The sequence below is a fragment of the Dermacentor albipictus genome, chromosome 1 (assembly GCF_038994185.2).
Source record: "Dermacentor albipictus isolate Rhodes 1998 colony chromosome 1, USDA_Dalb.pri_finalv2, whole genome shotgun sequence".
Classification (NCBI taxonomy): domain Eukaryota; kingdom Metazoa; phylum Arthropoda; class Arachnida; order Ixodida; family Ixodidae; genus Dermacentor; species Dermacentor albipictus.
In genome coordinates, this window is record NC_091821.1 from 109,031,310 (window position 1) to 109,058,261 (window position 26,952).

At 44.8% G+C, this 26,952-nt stretch overlaps 1 protein-coding gene and 1 long non-coding RNA gene across 5 annotated transcripts in view; one reads left to right on the plus strand and one right to left on the minus strand.

The window, feature by feature from the left end:
• LOC135907704 (salivary peroxidase/catechol oxidase-like) overlaps positions 1-394 on the plus strand; it is a 65,872-nt gene extending 65,478 nt beyond the window's left edge. For all 4 annotated transcript variants that reach the window (XM_065439412.1, XM_065439413.1, XM_065439414.1 and 1 more), the window contains one exon: positions 52-394. In XM_065439412.1, the coding sequence (XP_065295484.1) occupies positions 52-133 (82 nt within the window). In that variant the 3' untranslated portion in view covers positions 134-394. The remainder of the gene's footprint in view (positions 1-51) is intronic.
• A 21,537-nt stretch (positions 395-21,931) lies between these two features.
• On the minus strand, positions 21,932-25,310 carry LOC135907736 (uncharacterized). Its single transcript, XR_010566100.1, has 3 exons — positions 25,238-25,310; positions 25,067-25,127; positions 21,932-22,089 (listed from the first exon to the last, which is right to left on the minus strand). It is a non-coding gene; the product is annotated as an uncharacterized lncRNA (long non-coding RNA).
• Positions 25,311-26,952: the final 1,642 nt, after the last annotated feature.

The following is a 26,952-nucleotide window of genomic DNA, read 5'->3' on the forward strand; positions in this document are numbered from 1 at the left end:
TCAAACTTCAAAAAACTTATTACCATCGCACGTTCCCTCCGTTCAACACAGGAATCCTAAGGTCGACTGTAGCGGTGAGGACATCCCACGAGTTGACCTTGACAACTGGCAGAACGAACCAGTCTGGACTTAGACTTTCCGCCACCTCCACGTGCCAAGAGTCAATGCGGCATGCATCTTCCCTTTCTGTGCTAAAGCAGTTCCCTCATGTTTCATACAGTGTCTCTTAACTATGTTTTGTGCTGTTCCAATGTGACCTGTGTTGTAAAGTGTTCATTAAACAAACGCCAAAATGAAAGAAATTACATCCTCCTGTATTACTAAATATGGGCCTTACTTTATTTGGCGCCTTACGCGCTCTAAAGCGGGGAGAAATAAACATTTTAGCCCCTGTCTTGTCGTAGTGCACATTTTGCCTCGCAGGCTCACGCAAACTTCGCGTGCACCGATTGCCACAGCGCGTGTATCTGCATAATTCTTTTTTTTAAGTTACGGAAGTGGACTTCGTTCTTCGCGAGACATAGAGTCGATCTTTCCGAGAGTGTTATTAGAGGAAACAAGAATGAAACGGGATAACGCTCCAAACGCACCAATGCAACGTGAAGCAAGTCCCGCCGCAGCCTTCTGACGACAGGAATTCGACAACGTCGACCAAGAGGAGACGCATCTCGATAATGTATACGAGCAATAAAAACAGCGCTAAACGACGGGACGAGTGAAGGGACACAGACAACAGCGCTGACTAACAACCAAAGTGTGTTTATTCCGTCAGTCAGCAAATATATGCTCCGCCGCTATCTGAAACCACAGAATCTACAGAATAGGGCTAGCGCAGGGGGAATTGCAATTAATGTGATAAGAAGGCAATCTCCTTCGGAAGGAGAGAAATGGACGGAAGGCTTACACATGCTTCGCCACTAGCGTGAATGTGGAAGGCTTCGGATATAAGGCGTGCGCGGTCATCACGATATTTTGACAGATAGGTTACACCTTCGAAAGATGGCTTGCAGCCACATTCATTGCAATGCAGTGACAACTGACTATCTTTTGCCCGTTTTTGAAATTTGTTGAAGTGCTCGCGCATGCGGTCGTTGATGCAACGCCCCGTTTGGCCGATATAAAAACGCTTGCATCCCCCTTTCATGCAAGCGTTTTTATATCGGCCAAACGGGGCGTTGCATCAACGACCGCATGCGCGAGCACTTCAACAAATTTCAAAAACGGGCAAAAGATAGTCAGTTGTCACTGCATTGCAATGAATGTGGCTGCAAGCCATCTTTCGAAGGTGTAACCTATCTGTCAAAATATCGTGATGACCGCGCACGCCTTATATCCGAAGCCTTCCACATTCACGCTAGTGGCGAAGCATGTGTAAGCCTTCCGTCCATTTCTCTCCTTCCGAAGGAGATTGCCTTCTTATCACATTAATTGCAATTCCCCCTGCGCTAGCCCTATTCTGTAGATTCTGTGGTTTCAGATAGCGGCGGAGCATATATTTGCTGACTGACGGAATAAACACACTTTGGTTGTTAGTCAGCGCTGTTGTCTGTGTCCCTTCACTCGTCCCGTCGTTTAGCGCTGTTTTTATTGCTCGTAATCATGAACCAACCAGCCCAAATGCGTACTCTTTTGCAGTTTATTTCGATAATGTCGTCGTCGAGTTTTGGTGCGCGTGATATGGAATTGTTACCGCAATCGATTTTGACTATATTAGTGCATTTCCGGGAATCACGTTCGCGGTGCAGTTGCCTCGAAATCAATCGTTCAGTGTCAGCTGCTACTTCGCTTCCTACACTGCAGTGTCTTTGTCGCGCCGTCATTTCCGTGACGACAACCTCGGGGTTAAAGCGCACACTGACCGCCAAACAGGGGTAGGATGTGGGGGAGCACACCTGCCCCTCCCCTAAAAAATGACGTGAGACAATAACCGCCAGCCTCCCCCTTCCCTCATCCCTTTCCTCATCCTCCCTCTTCTGATCAAGAAGAAGAACAAGAAGAAAGAATTCCTGGCTATGCCGCGCTCGTTTGTCGGCTGACCATGACTTTCATTTAAACAACTACAAGTGTTTTCGATTGGATAGACCTTCCCGAGGTGGTGGATTAGTTTTTTTCATTTCGTCTAAATTCTGTCATAAAGCAAAAATTTCACATCATACTCTATCAGCTGATTGTGCAATCCTAATATTAGAAATAACTATTCCTGGTCCCCCCCCCCCCCCGCTTTGTATGATTAACTCTTTCCCGCTGGGGTGCAAGACGTACGCGCACTTGATGTCGCAGTGTCCTATTGCAAAAATAACATATTGTCGGCGGGAGACTTCAACTCACACAATGTGTCATGGGGATTGCGCAATGATTCATCTGGGAAACGCTTATAGGATTGGACTAATGCAAACAATTTCACGTGTTTGAATGCTAAAGTTGCCACTTTCATGCGTTCGCAGTCGCGATCTGTCCTAGGTTTGACAATTGTTACCTCAGGCGTTTCCATCTTTTCTTGGGCTGTGGTCGATGCCGCCACTAGTAGGGACCACCGTCCGATTGTCATTGATATTAACAACCCCCTGATTTCTTTAAATAAACATGCGCAGACTTTTGTGGACTACTCAAAATTTAAACATAATTTACAGTGAACTTTGTCTTCTATGACAAGTATGGAAAGAAATATTAAAGCGGTGAGCCTTTGTGCAATATTGAGAGGTACCATTAAAAAATCTGAATGTGTAGTCTCATCAACAAGAGGCTGTAATGATTGTCCGTGGGGGAATAGTGATTGCGCACGGGATTGTAGACGCCGGAAAGCTGCATGGAAGAAACTTATTTTTAATCAGTGCCCTACTAATTGGAGTAACTGTAAGTATGCTGCTGCTATATTTAAAGGAACAATTTTATTAGCGAAGTAGAAATATGATGAAAAACGGGATGATTCTTTATTGAAAAGTGCTAATAAAAAAGCACTGTTTAGGTTTCTCCGCTCTCATAAGGCCGTTCCAATGCCCATAAATATTGACACAGTTGTTCTGTCCCCAAAGGAATTGTTGGAATCACTAGGTAAAATTGTTAAAGGTTTAGAACAGCGCTTTACAACTCAGCTGCAGGTAAACTTCGTAGGAGCTCTGGCAGGGGATAATTTCGTAGAGGTAACAAAGGAAGAGCTTCAGCACGTTGTTCAACTGCTCCCTGGCACAGATCCCGGTCCAGGTGGCATTACATCAGGCATGTTGAAAATATTGTTTGACCTCTCCCCGCAAGACCTCTGCAATATAGTTAATTACTTCCTCATGAACGCCTGGACACTTCTTCACTGGAAACTCGCAAAAGTAATCCCCCTGCTTAAAAAGCAAGGAGCGTGAATGCATATATATAAGGCCAATCGAACTAACTTTGAATGTTATAAAATTGTTAGAAAGGGTATTGTACATTCGTACCATGACATTTTAAAATGATAATGCACTATGAAGCCCATGTTCGATTGGATTCAGACCTGGATGCTCGATATGGTGCGCACATGTTGATTTAGAGGGACGCATTAAGCTTGCTCGACACAGGCGGCAGTATGCAGTTTTAGTGGCACTTGATTTAGATAAAGCATACGACAGCGTAGAGCATGTCACACTCCTTAATGGTTTGAATAGCATGAGTTTTCCTCGGGATATTATAAATTGGATATATGAATTTTTAAAGCATAAGAAATTTTATTGTTCCCAACGTGGCTTGTTGACGAAAAAATATAATCAATCAAAAGGAATTCCCCAGGGATCTGTCCTTTCTCCTATATTGTTTAACATTTTATTAAGCTCAATCCCATTGTGCGATACCGAACAAGTATATGTTTATCCAGACGACATAGCGTTTTTTGAATCTGCGAGTGATATTCACTCATTACAAAGAACACTGCAATCATATTCAGGAACGCTTGAAGCTTGGTTTGCGTATATTCGAATGTTGCTTAGTGTCAACAAAAGTTCCTTGATTGTGTTTCCATTAAATGTACCAGTTAATATCTCTCTCCAATACCATCAGGAAATAATTCCGCAAGTGGACTTCATCAAATATCTAGGTGTAATATACAACGCAAAACTGAACTGGCGAAATCACATTGACCATGTTAAATCTAGGGCATCACGCGCTGTTGGCATGATAAGCAGGCTTGCACGACATCGCGCTGGGCTACGCAGGGATACTCTAATAATGATTCATCGCCTGTGCGTTCGATCGATACGGGAATTTGGGTGTGTGCTATTCTCTGGTGGGCCAGTATAAATTACCCAAAGTTAACCCCCTGGTTCTTCTAGAGTGGGAGGCTCTCCGGAATGGTCTTGGTTTACCTAAATTTGTAGCTAACAATGTTTTACATCAAGAAGCACGACTGCCTGCTCTTTCCTGTCGATTCCGCATTATAACTGTGAAGAGGTATTTAAACATTTATGAATCTTCTTTGAGAGGATTACAGTTTGTAACTATTATTGAAATGAAGGCGTTTTTCGATGAGCATTGGTCTCGCTTATATAGACCTCAGGTTTTGTTTGTACAAGCTGAGCTAGATTCACTAAACGTTAATGTACACGAGATCATTTGCCCAAACAAGCTCATGCCTAATCTAAAGATTGAATATGATGATAGATTTCCATCGAATGCCAAACTCTTGCCTACTACATATTTACTGGCATGCATCAAGGTCATTTAACGCAATTGGGAATAGACCATGTGGTCGCGACTGATGTGTCAATGAGTGAGGCGAAAGCGGGTGTGGGTATTTTCTACGAGTCACTATCCTGGTCATATGCATTACGCTTTCCTGATTTCATACCCGTATTTCTGACTGAACTATCAGCCGTTATCTTAGCTCTTCGAAAACTTCCTTCAAATTATTCAAGAGTGGCTATAGTGACTTTATTTACTGTCATTACGCACATCACTCACTTCATCTTCAGACATTACTGTAGCAAATACATATAAATCATTAATGCCCTCAAACTTAATCCTGGTGCCGTTGGTATGGATTCCAGGTCATTGTGGTATGTTCCTAAATTAAATGGTAGACACACTTGCCCGTATGTCTCTTGATGGACCAGCCATGTCCGTTACGCCTATTTCGGCGTATGTCACTTCGGCTAGGTTTAGAAAATTTTCTCTTTTCCAAGATTCTACAAAATCGAAAATCCAAATATCAGAATTTAACCATTTGTCTTTTCATGGGACAATAAATGGTGTCCCATACGTAAATTAGAAATCTCCATAGCAAAATTACGATGCCGAATTCCACCATTAAATTTTTGCCTATGCAGGTCTGGTCTGGCACAGTCCCCTCTGTGTCCAACCTGCCAGGAACCCGAAAACATTGCATGTCGTCGATTTAGAGAGCGGAGAAAGAAATTAGAATTTTCATTCCGAAAATTGGTTATTTCTTTAACTACTCAAAATATCCTCTCCTTCGAGGCTTATTCATTGGGCTTTAGCCACAGGAACATCTGCGAGGCCATTTGCGACTATCTCTGTGACACAAGAAGGCTACCATGTTATTTCTCGAAATCAATAATTGGATTCATCCTTACATCCCTGATTCTGTCTTCGAAATCATTCTAATACCACCCAAAAAAGAATACAAAATTTGCTGTTTAAATAGGATTAGAAAAAAAAAATGTATTTCTATGTCTGCCCCGTAAATCTATTTTTTATTAACATGACCGTTATACTTCATCCCGATTTAATTTTCCGTATAAGTTTTTTTTTTTCTCTCCCTTTCCCTATAACATTTAACCTTTAACCACCAGCTTCTTGGCCATTCCCCCGTAGTTAGTAAGCGCCACAAGTGAAAGAACAAGCAAGAAAGCAAGCCACTGCTATCGACCCTTTATGTTTTTTTTTTTAATACGTCTTTATTTCTGCGTTTAATAGGCCAAGCCTTGCGGCAGAAAAGGGGAGCTCAATGGGGGAGGGGGACCGGTGCTCTCTTCTTCCTCGAGGTGGAGTGGTCCCGAGGTCGGCTCTGCAAAGAGGCGGCCAGGCCCTTCCTTGTCCCTGAAAAAGTCCAGAAAAGCACTCCAAAGCAGGACTGCGTCCTTGAGCCCGATGTGCGATGGCGGGTCGAGCCACTGCTGCAGGGTGCCAGGTCGGTTCCCGCCCAGGGAGCGTAGTGTCCTTTCTCGGACCGTGTCAAAGGCAGAGCAGCTCCACAGAAGTTGTTCGGCCGTACCTCTGGCTGGGCATACCGGGCACTTAGGGCTCGGGTATGAGTGCGAGGTTGATGAGGTGTAGCCTTGCTGGTGACAGAAGCTGGCCGGTCTTTATGCTTTATGCTTTATGCTTTATGCTTTATGCTTTATGCTTTATGCCCTTTATGCCCTTTATGCTTTAATTACTCAGAAGCGGTCGCCAAGTCTACGTTCACAGTAACCGGTGACCTCTGTTAATTCAGACTAGCCGATGCCTTTAATATCGAGATTTGCGCAATATATGGAATCGACAATAGTTTCAAGATTAATGTGCAGAAAACAAAAGTAACGTTCAACTGCCTGGCAAGCGAATAAAATTTCGTGATATGTATTCAGTGTCTTGAAGTTGTGCAGTAGCACACGTTTATTTGAGCTAGGTAGTGACGGGGCACCCGGATCAAGAGAAAGAAATCTCCAGAGGAATACAAATTGGTTGGGACATATAGGGCAGGCATTCTCATGACATTAACGGCACCTGACCAATATCCATAAGAGAAGGAGTATTATCAGCGTATAATGACAGTGCCAACCTGTGCCTACGCTTAAAAAAAAAAGAAGAGAAAAAAATTGTGAAGAAGTTAATTAAGGACCTCGCAGTGAGCGATAGAATTCAAATGATGGGCATAATGTTAAGTTGTGGGTTTTCACGTGCCAGAGCCGCGATTTGATTATGAGGCCCGCCGTATGTGAGGGACTGCGGGTTAATTTTGACCATGTGGGATTCTTTACCGTGCACCCAGGGCATGATGTTAAGCGACAGTATGACTGGTAAGACAGCGTTCCGGACTAGCAATTAAGCAGTGTAGATTAAAAGATACTTGAGAGCAAGGTCAAATATTGCGTGCAGAACTGCGATGGTTGGTACTCTTCAACAGAAGCAGTGTCAACGGAAGTAAAACGTAGTCGAAAATGGCAAGGATTAGGTGATTAGGTGCGAATATTGTGTGGGTCAGAACAGAGAATGTGCTTGAAAAATAGCGGAAGAGGACGCATAGCATCATGGCGAGCGAGTGTGCTGGGCTGTTCGGCGCGTGCGCTTTGCTCCGCGGTGCTTTGCGGTCATAGATTCTTGCATGTTTCAGATTCTTTCTTTCATATATACGTGCCATACTTTGTCAGCCGGTCTCTTGCTACAAAAACTTTTTTAGTCGGAGTGAGAAATTCTTTCTCGGTATACCACAAACATGTCACTAGAAATTCGTTCGTACTGCACTCGTGCTGTATCAGGTATTGTTGAGTATTCCTTTCTTTTCATGCTTGTGCTGAAAAACGAAAACAAGCTTCATTTCCCTAAATTTTCTTTATATGTTTTGTGCGGCGTTTACGCACTGCTTTTCCCTTCCAGACAGGTTTGGTTAGGTCTCCTGAACTGCATATTTGAATGGTGTCAGCCTAAGCTAAAACAAACAAAAAGGACCACTCTTTCCTCTGGGCTAGAAAACCCTCCAGACGTGTGTCGCCAACTCGTCTATGTCATGGTGTCCTCGACGACAGAATGCGTTGATCAACAGAGGGCAGACGTATTTATCTGTAGCGGCTGCCTTGCATCGCTCGGGAGAGCCGCACTCGATGTTTTATTGCAAATCGCTGCTGGAAGAGCCCGAGTGCCGATAACAGACCGGTTGGGGCCGCGCGCCGGCGTCCTTGCCAGAAAGATTCATCCGGCTCAGGCCGGAATTGTGCCGCCGATTTCGAAACATGTACTTTGCCGATCAAGATATAGCCATTATCGGCACGCGGCGCGGTCGAAAATCAACGCTGGCTCCTGTCAAAGTGGGCCCGTAAATAAGCGAAAGAAGCGCACGCGCCGGAAGTCGACGCGCCCCTTCATCGCTCCTGCCCTGCAATGCCGATTTAACTCTGCCGCACTGTACTTCGGCCCTCGAATGATAAACACTTTCGAAATAGCGGGCGCACGACTGTATAGTAGACCGAGGCCTAGCTGACGGGTGTTTGAACTGTGAACAACAAAAGGAAACGGCGCAGACATAAGCACAAAAGAAGCTGGATAACCAACAGGCCCATCAGCCATATCGCCGTCGCGCTTTTTCTCCCGAGCATTTGTGCGTGTTTCCCTCCGTGATATTTAGCTGTGTCTGGGAGAGCTGATTACGACAAGCTGCCATCTGAAATTTGTAGGGGCTAAATAAAGCGCACCGCAAGGCGAGGATAAATTCCGACAATTGTAAAACCGCAAGCAATCCACTCATTTGTAGTATACTGGTTTGTCGGTGCTTTTGGTTTTGCTGAAGTGGACGCCTCAATCCGCCTATACCTAATAACGAAATGAATCGCCTGCCTCTGGCACACATTACGCGCAAAGCCGTCACATCTCCGGTAAAACCAGTTTTTTGTTCGCTTCAACAAGGTGAGAAGCCTTTTTATTTCTATTCTTAACTGAAATTGAAACGACAGACTCGTTCTCAGCAACGGAATTCCGTGGGCATTGAGCCACCACGCAGAAAATACCTTCATGCACGCTGGCAGCGTGGCTCACTGCAAAATGCGAAGTTGTTAGGCCGAAAGTTATAACAAGCGTGTGAACTGCAATGGACACGGAGGCAAGAACACCGTCGTAAATTATTCAAATTACGGCGTTTAGCTTTTTGGCAAGCAGCCCACTTTTTTCTTAACGAGGCATTCTTCTAAAGTATTCGTCAGAGCGCTGCTTTTTCTTCATAGACATTAACTTACTTCATAAGATTCAAGGCGCGCCTTCATTTTCTTTCAAAAGAATCGACTGATGTGCTAGTTGGTATATTGCATTACGTGAGGTATATAAGCGAATGGGGCACGAAGACGAAGTTATCGTTAGCTTCCCCCCCCTCCCCCAATGGAGGATCTGGCTGCTGCTGCTGTGCCGAGTAGACAATTTGGGTGACTGGGTAAGCGTTATGCTGAGTCTGTGCTCGAATATACAAGCAGAATAAGAAGCGAAGAATTGGCAAGAGAAGCAGCCGAGTGTGGAAAAAGGAGTGAAGAGAACAAAATGGGACGAGGCCGTGCTCCAAGGCAACAACAGCAACAAGTCCGTTAGGTGAGCGAGCATGCCGTCAGCTATAGATAGAAGTAAAGAACAAGTTAGCAACAAGAAATTGAAGAAGTCGGCTACAAAGAAATATGTAAAGTTCCGTTACACTTACATAATTTTGTGCGAACCATTCGCGTCATTGGCGTTACGTTTGCTTAGCATTTGCTTTATAACATCAAAGAAAGCTTCTCTTAACACCCACGTAAGCGTGGGATCCAACGAAACTTTCTTTTTCATTTCTCCTTTTTAATTTTCTCCTCCCTTTTTCTTCGTTTCTTTTTGTTTCTTTCGTGTGTGTGTGTCGGTGCGCAGTGTTAACCGGCTCCAAGGTAGCACACACATTCTTCCCTTATTGTCGTTTTATAAACAACAACAACAGCAACAACAACGCGATGCGTGCATATCATTCTTTTTCAGAGTCGCGCAGCTCCTGAAGGGGCGTGGGGGCAAAGGGTGGCCGCGTAAACAGTTGCGCCACGACGAGCATGGAGTGTTTGCACAGCGCTCTGCACGTGCGTCGCAGGAGCTTCTCCGTCACACCACACCGGCGAAAACAGTGGCTCGTGGCCAAAGGGACGTTATGAAACGTCATAGTGTATCGACCACGGGCAAGAACTTGTCTCGCATTTCGTAATAGGTGCCGCGCAATGGAAAACTTGCCTGGCAATTTGTTCACTACACCCTTTCTCAACTTCCTTTTGTAATAATAATAATAATAATAATAATTATTATTATTATTATTATTATTATTATTATTATTATTATTATTATTATTATTATTATTATTATTATTATTATTATTATTATTATTATTATTATTATTATTATTATTATTATTATTATTATTATTATTATTATTCAGTTGTTACAAGGATACCAACGCCCTTCGTCAGCCCGCAAAAATCATCACGAGAGATATTACGTGCAGAGGACACAGTGGAGTTATCCGCATTGTGGATAACGCCTCCGTCGGAGTCATTTTCGTTTGCACTTTGTCAACGTTTAATAGGTTCCGGAGCCTATTCACTTGGTAATGGTGGAGCGATGGGACTTCGAAAAAAAAAAATTTCACGGTCTCCTCATGTTATCAGCCGAGGGAGATGCAGTGCAATAAGCACCTGGGGGATTCTGCCACTCAATGAACTCTCCATCAGACAGGCATTGGCACCGAATACGCCCCTTCGTGGTGATCCGCGGGGTCTGACACTGCTCCATCTCAGTTTCTGCCTCAGCCTGACAAGGAGTTTCGCGTTCGGCTGCAGCCGTCCTCTTTTTCCACACGGCTTTTGATGCCGCCAAGCTTCGATGCCATGGCTTTCGATGACTTCCAAGTGTGGGTCGGACGTTTCGGCAACCCGACGCTCCCGCTCTGCTTCGGACTCGCGACACCGTCTCTCCGCTCAGCACTGGCCACTGTATGTGTGCGCGCGCGTGTATATTTAGCCCAAACATTTCTTTTAACCACACTTAGGGCGATTCAGCCTGCTCAGGTGAATTACCTGAAGGGAGGATGTTACTTGCGCGACAAATTGCTATGTTCAGGTGGCTAAATAAAGAAAATTTACTAATTAACGTTCTAATTGTTCACTTCAGGGCAAATGTTCTTATTCTGCAATTTAAGCCCAGCAGTAGTGAGGCCCTGTCTGCTTAACAGAAATCCTAAGACTATTGCGCTGCTTTCCAGATATCTCCACCCGATATTTGATAAAGAAAGGTGCATTGGCGTTACAGTTAAGATCATGCCACACTGCCTGATGCAAGCTTTTGGTATACTGTTCACTAGAACGCCAATGTATATATATATATATCGCAGCACACATTAAGGCCGGAAATCTCGAAAGTTATGCGAGTCTTACGATTTCTGCTAAGCGGGCATCACAACTGCTCGGCTTTAATTTCGCGATTTCAACATGTTGCCCAAAGTGAAGAATTAAAACGTCTATTAGTGAACATATTTAAATGGCGACCGGGACATTACCATTTGTCACCCAAGTATGCTACACTTCTTCAGATAATCAACCTGAGCAGACAGATTGATAAAAAATATGCTCGAACTAAAGTAAACAAAAAGCAGGTGGTATAACAAACGAAGAGCGAATTTTTCACCTTTGAAAAATTCATGCATGAAATACCCTTTCATCTGAAAATGTCTAATGAGCTCAACGAAGTGTCAACAGAGAATACAACACCTTTTTTTTCTATAACAATTTCCGTAAGTGATGGAGCAACGCGCCTCGCATGCGCACTCCTTTCCAAACCACGGCGGAGGACAGTGTCACGAGACGCTCATGTAATCGCCCACGCATGCCTCCTCTCCCCTGCCTAGATCCTTTTTATTATTATTATTATTCCCGTTCGCGTCCACGTGCCTGCCCCTCACGTCCGGCTGTTTTCGATGATACCCCATTACGCCGAACGCCCTTGAATGACACACATAATTATGTCGCATTAATACGTAGAACGAGCTAGTTTGGTAAACAGGCCATCTCGGGAAGCTCACTGGTTTGAGTCGAGTGGGTTGGCACGAACACTGGATCGTGATCCGCCCGCAAGGAGGCGCCACTCGGATTGCGCAATTATTGCGGAATATTTATAACCCGGTCAAAACGTCATGTTGGGCTGCATAGCTGGCTTGTCATGGCTTACAAACGGCGCCAGAGGGCACGAAGGACAAATGGGAAGACATCGAGGCGATCACTTCCGTCTTCTGTGGCGCCGTTTGGAAGCCAAAGGAATTTACCCCCTGGCGCAGGCACTCGCAATATTTTAGCTTGACGGCTGTTCCATATGCCCTATCTCAAGCTCCATGAAAAGTGCGAGGAATTAGTTTTTTTTTTTTTATGACCGCCCTACCAAAAGTATTCAGTGGCGGCCGCGATATGTTTAGGAATAGCATTAAGGAAAGTAAAAAAAAAACAGTATGTATACGGAGCATCAAGGGAGGTCGATAGACCAGTCCTGAGACTATCGCTCAGCACTTCAGCAATCATTTTCACAGCATTTTTTTTCTTTTCGTTTTTCTTTTATATAGCCTGTCAGCAAACAGCACTACACGAGACATTTCAGATATTAACCTTGTAACTTACCATGGCGTCGTCAACATGTTTCCTAGGCTAAAAGTGAAATCCTCACCTGGACCCAACGGTATAGTTAGCTGATTAATGGATTTTCTTGGCGCAAGGGCCGGTTCTGGCCAAAGAGCGTCAAACACAAGGTGTAATAAATTGACAATGATACATGAAATATGGATGTAGCGTGGCTGTAAAGAGGGCTTATAATCAGTTGCGGTAAATTGCTTAAAATATAATTGTATTAAAATAATGAGAATGATTAGTGATGTGTGCTGCGATAATAAAACGTTTGCGATGAAGCATGATTAGCGTGACGTATACGTGACAGCAGCACTAGCACCTCCGCTGGGCTCTTGGACGCAAAGACTTGGAGACACGTGCTCTACAGATATCCTTGCACTGCAGCTTCAACCTCCAAGTGGAGGTCATGGTACAAATGGCCTGGTCTAATAATTTTATGGTGCCAGTTTCTGCTAAAAAGTTTAACACCGCTTTAAAATTAAAAAGTGGTTCATTGTTGAGAAAAAATGTTGCGTGGAGAGGTGTGTGCTCACGATATAGGGAAGGGAAATACTTTTTTCGCTCAGCTTCTATTGCGGGATAATGAAGAAGAACGTGGGTAACTGTAAGTCCAAATGACTTTCGTTGGAAATATGATGATTTGCTGAACCATTAGTGAAGTCTCTAGTGGTTTCTATTTAGGCATCAATCGCAACGGCTATACTATTCCGAAATATTGGAAAGCCGCTTACAGTGTTCCAATACTAAAAAAGGCTGACCCATTTTCATGTTGAAGCTACCATCAAAATTAAATTGATCATCCTCTTGCAAATTGTTCGCAAACATTGTGGCAGCTTCCATAATGAAAGTAAGTAGAGCTTGAAAATGGCATATTTGGTGTAGCTTCATCGTTCTGTGGCGCTGTGGCAGGCACGGTGACACACAGAGTTAGTAGAAAATAAGGGAGACACTAAGACAAATGAAGCGCAAATTGTCAGCGGAGTTTTATTTAAAAAACTAATTTATACTCGTAACTGCAATCACTAGTAGCGGTTTACATGCGCAAAAAGAAAAAAAAATGAAGAATAAAGGATGAAAGAAAACAGGCGTGACGTGCGTCCCACTTGCATCATATGAAAGCAATATTATCTTAATAATTAGGTTAGAAGGTAAGAGCGTAACATCCCAGGGAATCTAGCAGCGGATGAGGTGGCACGACAAGCGCACAAGAACAATGAAACATCACGACTTCCTCTATCAGAGCTATTGTCCACGCCTTCATTTTTATCGCCGGCAGAACATGGGGATCACGAATGGGGCTCCATAGCACAGCTGTACCGAGCACTTTTTATCGGATTTCTACGCTAAAGCTATCCCGTTCTTTCCAAAACTTGCAAGTCAAATCTTCGAGCACTTGATAGGGTGCAAGCACATGCACTACGCGTTTGCCTAGGCCTTCCGCGGAGCGCCTCAATAGCAGGAAAAGCTATAATAGCTCGAGACCATCCGATCACGACTTACATTACCACCGACACGCTGAGGGCACATATTCGCCACCTTTCACGGATGTCATCGACGTATCTTGCTTGCCTGCCAGAAAAAGGTCCACAGTCGTCGTTCCGCAACGTAATCAGCACTCATTGTGCCTCTCTATACCTTCGGGTTTCACACCCTCGGCATTTTCACCGTCAGCCTTGTGGTGTATTCGACAACCTGAAGTGCGCCTTTCCGTCCTAAGAATAAGAAAGAAGACTGACCTACCTACCTTGGCTTTGAAGCAAGCTACTCTGGATTGTTTGCATACTTTGTACTGTGACCGAGTCCACATATATACGGATGGCTCTTCCACTCAGACCAGCTCCACCAGCGCATTGGTTATGCCATCAGTGTCAAGAAGCATCAGACATAGAATTTTGCATGTCACAGCATCGACCGGTTCGGAGCTTGTTGCCCTCCGAAGCGCCGTTGATAATGTTAACCGTCAACAGGCTAATCGGTGGGCACTATTCTGCGATTCAAAGGCAGCCCTACAATGTCTTTTATCAGCTCTTGCTCGCGGGCGCTGTGAACAACTTGTGTCGAACATACGAGAAACACATCATCATGTGATCGCGAAAGTACACAACGACGTGTTTCAGTGGCTGCCGGTTCATTGAGGTATATATATATCTCTCCGGCAACGACCTCACCGACGAAGCTGCTAGGAAAGCACACGAAGAAACAAATAGTGTTTCTGTACTTTTATCAAGGGCTGACGCAGTGCAACATTTAAGCAAGCAAGCGCACCGTATGACATTAGCGAAGTGGCACACGCACAGGGCTGGGAAAAGATACTCTGCAATTGTATCACGATACGATACAAGATTCTCGGGCAACAAGTACTGGAGATACAGATTCAAGATACTGCCGCAATTATTGTAACCGATAGGGTACTTTCCATTTGTATCTTAAAATACTTCGATACATTCGCAAATTTTTTATTATATATTTATATAATGTAGGAGCTACCGCGTATGCACAAAAATGTTTGCTTGGAAATTTCTGAATTCTGACCAACCTTATTGCATTTGAATAAAATGTTTTTTAATATCTCAAAGTTTTTGTCTTTCTTGCTCAAACTATAATATTTTTATTCCGAAGCAACTTATTGGAGTTGCTTTAGCTACTTGTCATGAAAGCCCTTTACACGCTGTGCTGTCGGCAGTTTTTGCATGTCACTTTTGTAATTGATGGGAGTCGCTGTTCTGCTTGCCGACCAGCTATAGGGAGTGCCATCTAACTTCAAGAACGTCAATAAGAAGCCTCTGCACGATGGTGCAAATACCACTGTGAACTTTTATCTTGTCCGTAAATGTATTACCTTTAACGCAATACCGGTTTAACGGACAGGTGTGTAGCAGCAACAGTGTTGGCCGAAAGATAAAATAATGCCACTGCCTTTAGTTTTATTCAGGTGGCGTAGTGGCAGCAGTATCAGCTTGAGAAGCAGAGTTCAGCCAACGTTTATAGTTCCATACGGTGATGTTGCGATAGCCAGTATCTTGTACCTTTAAATACACGATAAATTCTTTCAAGTGTTGGAAATGCAGATACAGATACACGTCTTGTCAGACGTACCATGGTACAGATACAAGATACCCAAGGAGTATCCAAGATTGTATCTAAAATACATGTATCTTCGATACTGCCCAGCACTGCACGCACCTGAACTTACTCACCATCGATTTCATTCTCTCGACCTATCTATGCAACTGCGGCTGCTATCTGGGCTTCCGTAAGGTGATGAAACAATGCTGTGTCGCTTACGTCTGGGCGTTGCATTTACCTATGCATGCTCATTTTTTATTGGAACGGATGATAGCACCGAGTGCAATGCCTGCGCTGTCGATGATACCATAGAACACCTATTGTGCTACTGCCAAAAGACATGACTTCTGCACAGCTGTAATTAAGTTGGACAGAAAACACTTCACCTGTCCGTTTGTGATAGAGAACAGAAGACTGTTACTTCGTCGGCGATATCCACCGCGGAATTTCTGTCCTTCTGCTTATCTTTCCTTCACCTTTTCCATTCCCTCAATGCAGGGTACCCAACAGGGCTATGTCCTGTTTAACTTCCCCGCCTTTCATTTATTATTTCCACCTCTCTCTCCCTCTATCCCAAGGGGAGTTGCACCACATTTTAAGACAAAATTCAACACATAGTTGCAAAGCAGCACGGTTTGACCAAAATTCAAAATCTTCAGTACTATTTACAATTGACCCTTGACTTTGTTTCATTATACCACACACCTAAGTACCAGCAGATCGTTTGAAACACTAGTTTACCGCTTGAGACTTGGTACCGCGTTTACGAAAATATTCCTACATAAAATTTGTCGCACTGATAGTCCGCAATGCATTTATGGCCACGCGCATGAAGATATGTATAGTTTGTTGCTGGAATGCTCTACGTTGTGAAACTGAAACAGGTCATCTGATACGCACCTCAACGGCAATAAACAGCAAGCCCAGAACTCTTCAAAAGATTCTAGGCTGACAGATACATTACAAAGGCGAGCGGTATTGACCCTCCAAAGGTTTCTGGAAGATCGTAATATTGTTGGAAATTATTGATTGCAGTTTGTATTCCTTTCTGATCCCATAATCATTCAAACTGCTGTGACTTGACTTGGTGTTTTCTTTATTTAGTTTATGACAGCTGACTTCACTTTCTCGGGTGTCGTATATGACATGTGTTGTGATTTGTATTTGTTGTATATGAGCCGACTTTCCGCTCTAATTTATGTGAGATGACTGTAGGATCAAAATTGTTTTTGATGCGGTGCGCGTGGTGAAATGTTTCAGTGCATTTAAGTCACTTGACTTTCTCGTTGTTACCTTTCTTTTGTTAAGTGCCGGCTCGTTATGTCATGCCTCCTATATACTTGTTCTGTGGAAAAATGGGTAGCTGGTGCCACCTAAAGATGCCAACTTCTCCTAAATACCATGTATTAAAAAAAAAGGAACTGTCGCTCTATCGATGCGCAGCATTGTTGCCTCACCCGCCGAGCACACTTTGGCGTTTGTGACGGGCCTCAAGCCCTCGCTCTTGGCGTCCTTCACTGGCTCGACAACGCAGAGAAATGTTAGCGACGAAGCTTATCGTCGAAGCCACTCGTCGCCAGCCGTACGCCGACGCAGCCTCCAGAGAAGGGCAGCAAACACGCTCCTCTGGAAGCCACCCTTCCGACCCGCCGTCCTTGCTGCATAGCTGCACAAATGCTAACATTCCTGTCACTCCGACATGACACTGTGACATACACACACATGTGGCCCTGAAACACTCAGATCGCATTCGTTGCCCTGCACGCGCATGATACGCATTAGAGTACATTTAAACGCATTTCAAAATGGAATGCTGTGTTGAAACACCGTGCTTTTATTGCCTGATTTATCGATGGATTCATGGTATTGAATGTCCCAAAGCAACAACCGTGCTATGAGAGAGCCCGTAGTGGTAGGCTTCAGATCACGACCGGCTTTTAAAGCCGGTCGTGATCTGAAAAGCACGACCCGCTTTTAAAGCCGGTCGTGCTTCAGATTAATTTTGACCACGTGCCATTCTTTAACGAGTATCTAAGCAGACGAGCATTTTTTTTTTTTTTTTACAGCGAAGCTCTATATGGCTAGGCGATTCGTCCGTCCGTCCATCTGTCGCTTGTACGCCGAAAACTCCTCCGGCGCAACTCCATGCGCATGCGCGAAAAAAAAAAGAGAAAGAGAGGCGCGCGATTGGCTGCGCCAGTAGTGACGTCGTTGTTTTCCGTCGCAGCCGAGCGAGCGCGCAGCAGTTTCTCTCTGGCTCCGAAATGGGCAGGCCACGTACTCCTGAGAAGCAGGCAGCTTTCGATCAGCAACGCCGCGAGCAGAACCGGGAACGAGCTTGTCTACGCCGTGCCGATGCTCTAGCCCGGGCATAAGAACAGTCTCGTGCAGCCGAGCGCAAGCAGCAACTGTGTATACCGAGAATCCGGCAACCTACCAAGCCGTCGTTCAATGAACCATGGGGATTAACCCAATGACAAATACCGGGGCCACACATTTCAGCTTCACTGGTTAACCATCTGTACGGAGTGCTTGGGCGGTGATTTTTTTAATTGAGTCCTTATCGAAACGCGTGTACGAGCGCGTGTGTGCGTGCGCGTTAACGTGCGTGCGAAATTCAATTGTTTCAATCAATCAACAAAAGCGACCACGCGAGGGCACGGGACTAAACATGCCTCACAGTCACCACTTCAGCTACCACTAAGTTCTCCAAAGTAATATCGCACGGAGTACTACAGGGTGTTCATTTTTCAGTTTTGTGAAATTTTTAAAAAATAGCCTGTTGGAGAGGGAATGATTCTAGTCCTTGAGCTGGATTATTGTGAGATGCGGACATTACTTCACGAGAAATCGTAACACATATTCAACTAATTAACAAAAACCACGAATTAACTTTGCTGTCGTTAGCCTATCGTGAACACGTGAAACAAAACCTGCCATACATTACGTCCCTAACACAGTTAGTTGGAAACAGAACAGAGTACAGCACACGATCACCCGAACAATGGCATGTACCACGCCCTCGAACCAACTGCGCTTCTTAAATGCTACATCATCGCTTACCACGCCTGTTAATTAAACACACTCATGCGCAGTACTATCGATATCACTTCCTGCCCTGTTTCGAGTTTGAATTAGTTTTTCAGCGAAATTTGATCTTGACTGAATTTGCTGTTTTATGCTGCTTTTTGCAGTTTGCTACTTTTTTTTCTTTGCGTTAACTGCGGATTGCTCGATCTTGAATAGTGTTTCTTCTTATATTGAAATTTTCTTTTTTGCCGGCAGAAGTTGATGCCAAAATAGTATTGTATTGTAATGTATTGTTTGTGCTCTCGGTCCTGAATCAGCACCTGTGCCTGCCGCTGCTGTCCTCAGGCCGAGTTTTAAGGCCCGTCAAGTTGCTGCGTGCAGCTTTTTTCGTTAAATCTCCCATAAATTGTACGTTTATGGAAATAAAGGCAATTCAAGTTTCAATTCATATGAATTACTTTATGGCACATATCGCAAATTACGAATTGCAGCCGGTGAGTTTGCAAGGCGTATCCCCTTCAAATGAGTTTCCAGAATGACACCAGTTTGGAGTTATGCGCCATCGAACTTGCCCTAAAATGCACTGTTGTTCCACTTACTTTTTTAAGAAAACGCTCGTTTACGCATTGAAGCTCAAAAGTAAATGAACGCCTATGTATTTTGTTCCACACTTTGGGATATAATATATCGAAGCTGGTGTCATCCTGGAAATTCATTTCAAGTGGCTACGTCTTGCAAGCTCACCGGCTGCAATTTGTAAATTGCAAAATGCACCGTAAGGTAATTAAGAAGTTCATTGGTGAATATTTTGTTAATTAGTTGAATATGTGTTTCGATTTCTAGTGCTAGTAATGTCCGTCTCTTCGAATAAGCCATCTAAATGGCGATAATTATGCTATCTGCCGTAGGCAATTTCTTTTTTAATTCCGTAAAACTTAGAAATGATCATCCTGTATATTACTTTGCATTTATCCGAGAACTGAGCAACTAGTGTTTATATCCCGGCCCTTGCAGAGACCTTTATTTGTGCCTACTTTCGCCAGTAGACGGAGTTCTCCTTCTTCTCAGGAGTTCACGGATCATGCTATGAGAATAAATATTACACAAATGAATAAAAAAAAGGAGACGTTGAACGTTTGCGACTGAAAGTGACCACATCACTAAGAACTGTCGCATACTTGCGACATCAACTTGTGTTACATTTAGTAGGCGCTCAACTCAAGTGCACTAACCAAGACCCTGTTGTTCTGCACAGGTCCGCAAACTAGCCCAAGCGCCCGTTTACAAGAATTAGCGGCAGCAGCTCAGTAGGCTTTAGCTGATTCCATTTGTGCATCGCTGGCCAGCCTGTCGCGCCAAGAGGAAGTAGCCACAGTCAGCAGTAGTGGAACATCAACTTGGCCGCACGCTCTTGACACCATTTTTGATGGTGCTACAAGCATTGAGTGCGGCGCACTAGTTCATGCTGCAAGTATACCGCGCACAAGTAGAAAACACGTTTCTCCGGCATTAGCATTATTTGAATAACCAAAAAGCAGGATCCTTGTCGCAGCCACAGCTTCGCTGCAAATAGACGCATTGATTTCAGTTTTAGCCCTTCTCTTACCCCAAGTCCCTTCATCTACTTCTTTTAGAGTGCAGCTCTTAGGCGCCCGTTCCTACGGCAAGTGTCGGCGTCGGCGACGTAACCGAGCGAACGAGCCCAGCGAGAGATCAAAGAGCGAATGCGGAGCGGGATATGAAAGACGCGAGCCGCGAGCCGGGAACGGCGCAGACCAACGGGAACGGCCCCTTCAGTGACGTGTGCGCGGGAAACCAGTGTCATGCATACCCGTCCAACCACTCGATGCGTACTCGTAACTGGTCTCAGCCGGACCGCTCGTTTCGTACTATTGTATGCTCGCGTCAGCTCTTGCTCGCGCTTGTTTGGTTTGCTTGGTTTGGTATCGCATGCGCTTGTTTCGATTGCCATGGTTTGCGATTGTTTCTCTAATCTGATTGATTGCGCCACTCTAATTGTGAGTACTTTCTGGAAGCCACGAGCACCAGCGAATACAGTGGAACCTTCGATGAGTCATCTATAAAACTCGACGCGCTTCCCCCACGATCACATTTTGCTACATGTCTCTCTCAAATTCTTTTCGTCAGTATATCGCGAAATGAAAACACATATAGAGCTGCGCTCAAATTTTGCAATAGCGAGTAATCGTCGGTGACTTTCTTTTTACTTTTCGTGACGAAGAGTGACAGTACGTTTCATTCACTCGTTCATACCTCGTGTTTTGAAGGCTTTTGAACAACACCTAGGCGGCGGCCGTTATCAACGCTTTGAAAAGTGTGGTGTTAGGTCAAGGTTTATCTCAGGGCCCTAAAACGCGATTTCGATTTCGTTCCACACAGAGGCACGTGTTCGAACTGCACTTTGAAAATAGCTATAGCTGTATAAAGCGGAAACAAATATAAGATTATCTCCCCGCCATTTCCACAAAACGATAAACGCAACGTCATACGATCGAAGCTAGCGGTCTTTGGATTCCGAGAGGCACACTTTCTGTCCTAGATAACGAAGGTATGTGCGCTCTGACTCTTATGTCGCCTGGGAAGGCCGATGCTCCCATTGAAATTCATGTATTGCAAGGAAAAAAAAACAGAAAGAAAAACAAAAGATTATCGGCGTTATAAGCTTTGTCTGCATTTTCTATAGAAATACATAGGCTGTTAGTATTCTTACGTGACATCACGGCTTAAAAGGTGCAGGCGGTGCAGGTCTCCTGCTACCCAGTTAGTGACTGCTCGATGAAGGCTGTGCAAATTTCAGCATCTTGGTGCTTAGTGTTCCGAGCCTACAGCACGACGGCAGACCAGCACAAAAGAAAGCAAAACAACAAATATAACGCTTACAACCAAGTGAAATTGCCTCTTGAGACTCTTCTCCACAAAGGGATGACCGATGACAGCGTTGCCTACTACCACTGCGGTCACAGCCGATTATCATGTTCGATGTAATACTACTGCGCGCCGACACTGTGTGCTGAATATACGGACAGGGGTACTGTGTACAGAGAGAGTCCCCCTTTAATGCGTTCAGCCTTGCAGGACGACTGGAGTCTAATAAAAACAGATCTCACCAACCCCATCCATAACACTATCAGAAGGCGATGTAGGCACTCAAAAGACCTGCATGAAGGTCCACGTAAAAATTCACATTTTCTTTTCTCCTGTTTGCCCCCCAAGTGTGTTGTCCTTTCCACGGTCTCTCTATCTCTTACACGTACACGTCGATCTTTTTCTCAATCCTGGTGAAGTGAACAAAACCGTAAGTTTGCCTTAGGTTAAACTCCCCCCTCCCCCCCCCCCCCGGTGCCTTTTCTATTATCTTTCTCCAACCCCGTCTTACTAGTGCTTGCAGAAAAGCATGCTGCCTCAACAACAAAAATACGAAACACCGAGAAGCAAGAGAGAGAGAGAGAAATAAACTTTATTGTTAGACCAAGCTTCTTGAGCCCAAAGGTGGGTGGCCTCCTCAGTCCAGGTAGCCAAAGCTAGCTGCCGCCGCCCGAGCCCTGTTCACCAACCGTAGCTGGTTGTCAGGGTCTTGGGTCACCAGCAGAGCCTCCCACTGGTCTTCCAATTCTTCCTTTGAATCCGCTTCTTTCTGCATGTTATCGGTTGATGGGGATGATGACCGTAGTGCTTCTCGATTATTCCTGCACCCCAGCACCATATGGCGCAAGGTGTTTGCAAGTGCTTGCAGAAAAGCACGCTGGATCAATAACAAAAATACGAAACACCGAGAAGCAAAACTAGAAATAAAAACGAACCGGCATACAAGCAAGGCCACACTCCTCGTGCATCACTTGATGTCTCAACTCCTTATGAGAGAGCTCAAGCCAGAACACAATGACAAATTTGTCTCTGCAGCGCATCATCTTTGCTGCTTTATTTCCTCTCATTATCATACATCATCCCTCGTGGCTACGAGAGCCAGCGACGAAAGCTGATCTTGCGACCACATTCCGCGCAGCTTCCGGCCAGATACTCTTCCTCCGACACAAATTATTGCCATGCTCTTCTCATACAAAGGCAGCATTAATCACACTGACTAACGCAGCCTCATTCTTAGGAAAGTACAATCGTATACACTTGAGTACGATGCCTCGACTTGGGTATACAGTCGAGGCATCGCTATAAAGAAGCCGCATGCGACACTAAAATATATTCGTTACGTCCAATATTCTTTACAAGCATATTTATTTATTTATTTTGTTTAGTTACATGTACTGCAGCCCAATACAGGGCTATAGCAGGAGCGGGAACATTTTAATGTGTAATTTATAGTTGGGTATAAACACACATATACACAAAAAGATGAATGATCAAAAAGAAGCTCTTTACATGTTAGCGAAGTGCTTACCAGTGGTAGCTATGAAGTCGTTTAGTGATAATGAATGAATGTTACCGGGTAGAGAATTCCGAAGCTCCATTGTACGTGGAAAAATAGAATATTTGGGGTTTTACGTGCCAAAACCACTTTTCTGATTATGAGGCACGCCGTAGTGGAGGACTACGGAAATTTTGACCACCTGGGGTTCTTTAACGTGCACCTAAATCTAAGCACACGGGTGTTTTCGCATTTCGCCTCCATCGAAATGCGGCCGCCGTGGCCGGGATTCGATCCCGCGACCTCGCGCTCAGCAGCCCAACACCATAGCCACTGAGCAACCACGGCGGGTTAAGTGGAAAAAAAAACTACTTTAATGTGTTAGTACGGGCATAAATAGGCGATATGTTCAAGGCGTGCAAGCTACGCGTACAACCTGCGTTAGTAAATGTAATATAGTTACAACGAGAAACACCAGAGGTGGAGTTATTAAATACATATAAAAGTTTTAAGGCTTCAATGTGATAAGTAATGACTCAATGTTCAAAAATTGTTGAGCCTGTGTTGGTGAGAAAGTGCGGCTGTAATTTTGGCAAATGAAACGGATAGATTTTCGTTGAACGTTATGGAGCAAGCTTATTTCGTATTGTTTGTAGAGGAAACAAACGAAAGATGCATATTCCAGAACGGGGCGAATTAACGTTTTACATAATGGCAGTTAAGTATCAAGAGGGGTGTTAGCTTTTTAGGCCTAACTTTTTAGGGTTTTCCTGTTTACATATTCAATATCGTTAGACAATGAAAGTTGTTCTTTTAGAATGACACCTATGTATTTCTATTGAGACACTCTTTTAAGTTGGATGCCATCTAGAGAATAATCGAACGAGAGGGGCTCTGTCTATTGGCACATGGCATCACAACTGTTTTATAACAGTTGATGTTCATTTGCCACGTTTTGCCCCAAGCGCAGAAAGACATAAGGGATTGGGCAAAAGGGTGGTGGTAATCAGTGGAGTTAATTGATTTGTATAATACGCAGTCATCTGCATAAAGTCTGATTTTTGTTCAGGTGCTCCGAGGTAAATCATTGATGTATGTTAGAAAGAATAAAGGGCGTAATACGGATCCCTGAGGAACGCCTGACGTAACGTCGACAGGAGTTGAATAATAATAATAATAGTTGGGGTTTTACGTGCCAACACCACTTTCTGATTATGAGGCACGCCGTAGTGGAGGACTCCGGAAATTTTGACCACCCGGGGTTCTTTAACGTGAGACAGGAGTTGAGTCCACTGAGTTAAAAGAAATAAATTGTGAGCTAAAGGAAAGTAGAAAGTATAGAAAGTACTATAATATGTATTGGCTGCCTTTGGAGTCGTGCAGCATGGTAGGCTACTGCTCGGTGCCGCAGTGCCGGACGTACGCAACGGAGCCCGGTGTCAGCCTTATTCACACGTAGCCGCAGGGCAAGGAGCTGCGTGAAACTTGGCTGGCGAAACTTAGAACCGGCAGACAGCCATCGGCTACAACTCGGATATGCAGCAAGCACAGACGCGAGGAAGATTTCTGCTACGGCACCAGGACTGCGCGATGTTCGGTAAGTAGCAGAAAACGCGCACTGAGACGCTCGCCCGCGCCCGCTGCCCCGCTAATGTCATGACACTTTATTAGTTCTATGAACTTGTTGATACTAGATTCTGGCAAGTTCACTAGAATGGAAAGGGAGCGGTAAGAAGCTCATTAAAAAGAAGGCATGACATATGGTCATGTTTGTGCTATGAATTAATGCACTGGATTACGAAAAAGAAGCTGAGGGAAATCGCACGCTGAGAAGACCGATAAACATACAGTGCGACGCAACTTGAGAAATAATATTGTAATGTCCAAGAATTTAGAAGACAAGAAAATATTGAATAGTCACGACGGCACATCACAGTCGCCGTATGCGTCGAAGTCTTTACAACGAAATTATTTTTGAACAGTTCTGATAGCGTCCACGCAACAATGGTTGCTAGTGTACTGTTGAATGCTCATATGCTGCTGCCTGAAGCTCACGGCACGATGCAAAAACGCGCTCACAGCGAAAGCAAAACATTGTGCGCGCGCGGACATGCATGCAGACGCGTAGTCGGTCACAGCGAACCCGTGCGATCGCGGCATTGAGGCTTCATTCTGTCATGCTCCATTTGGTCATACAGACATCCCGCTATAAGAACATATTTCACATAGCTTACTCTCAGCGTTTGCCTACCTTTCACGCAAGAAGCCGGTTCGGGAGACTCCATCGCGGCGACCGCGCGCAGTGGCGTTCCCTGTGCGTATTCGGTAAAGAGATAGCGTCTGTAAACGATTCTGTGCTTTCAGTTTGCCCAAGATTACTATATCGACAGTCGAAAACTTCCCTCGTTTTGAGAGTACCTACATAAATGTCCAGGAGGGGTGCCGCTTGGTGTTCTTGTTGAGCGCCGTAAGCGAAGCCTATGAGGCGCGCGCCGCGTGATCCCTCATACTACGCAAGCGAGGCGTTTCCGATAGATGGCGACTCCGTAACTCCTCGCCGTCATACCGCGCGAAAGGGAGGGGGGCGGCTTCGACCCCGACCAACTAGTGCGTGCTTTGCACGGCCGCACGCAGTCGCGCCCGCGCTAATTACGAAAGGGATCTGCAGACGGCTCCTACGTTTGTGCGCGCTGTGTTCTCGCCGCTCTTGCGTTGAAGCGATAGACCGCACGAATGTCACTTCGATCGCGGCTGCTGTCGCGCTTGCTTACACCAGCGTCCAGCGTTTTGCAGCGAGTGTCCGCGCTCATCGAGTGCGATGTGTTCATGTTTGCTTGTGCGCGCTGACACAATGCTCGTTAATTCAGTTAGTAAGCGAATGTTTCCAAGTTTATTCGGCTGATAAAAGTACTATCCTTACTTCGTATAGCTTTGTACTAAATTGCTATCGCAATCGATGCTTCACCTTTCGGGCGAAACTGCGAGTCTTATTTATAGACTCCCGCAGTTCAAACTTCGTAAGTGCTTGGCAAAGCACGAAATTGGACCTCAGTAAGCAGCAACTCGAGCTATGGAAAGAAGAATGATAGGTGTAACGCTAAGTGATAAGAAAAGAGCAGATTTGGTGAGGGAACAAACGCGAGTTAATGACATCTTAGTTGAAATTAAGAAAAAGAAATGGGGCATAGGCAGGACATGTAATGAGGAGGGAAGATAAGCGATGGTCATTAAGGGTTACAGACTGGATTCCAAGGGAAGCGTAGCAGGGGGCGGCAGAAAGTTAGGTGGGCGGATGAGATTAAGAAGTTTGCAGGGACAACATGGCCACAATTAGTACATGACCGGGTATAGTTGGAGGAGTATGGGAGAGGCCTTTGCCCTGCAGTGGGCGTAACTAGCATGATGATGATGATGATGATGAAACAGAAACTCTGAATGCGTGATATGCGTTGTACTCATTTCCGCGACAACATTCTAACTGGTAAATTGCCTCTGTGATTATATTATATCAGCGACAAACACCGTTTCAGCGCGTATACGCAGCTCACGGCATTTCGCAGTATATGCGCAGAATTTTCGCCCCTTGCCTCCGAAAACAGTGACGCGGCTGAAGCCTATTGACTCCACATAGCAGGAGTAATACTATTGTGTATCCGCGCGTCTCTGCTTGTTGCGCATATTGTGTGCGTGGTACGCGAGATTACTCTTGTGAAGCTCTGCGAGACCCAAGTCTTGTCTCCACACCATGGTTTCCGTCGTAGTATGGCATTTCGCGTCCTGTAAATGCATCTTTCCCTTACTTGTTTTTATTGAACGCCACTAAATTAAATGCATGAAATAGGACCACGAGTAGTCGGGGGAACTTATGATGTCTTTTTTCTGAGATTATCTTATTTTTGATGCGTAAAAATGACCTATACGCGATATGCCATTCCGACAGATAGGCGACGCATAGCTGCGGATCAAGTGCATGCGCTGAATCAAGAACCTGGGCAGCTGGATAACGCAACAATTCTATGACGATTATTTTCCTTCCCGAGCTTCATCAGTGGTTCGAGCGGCGCTCCGTAATCACCAGGATCGGGCGGTCCTGAGCGGTGGGCGATAAGAAAGGAATAGAATCGAGCAAAAGGAATG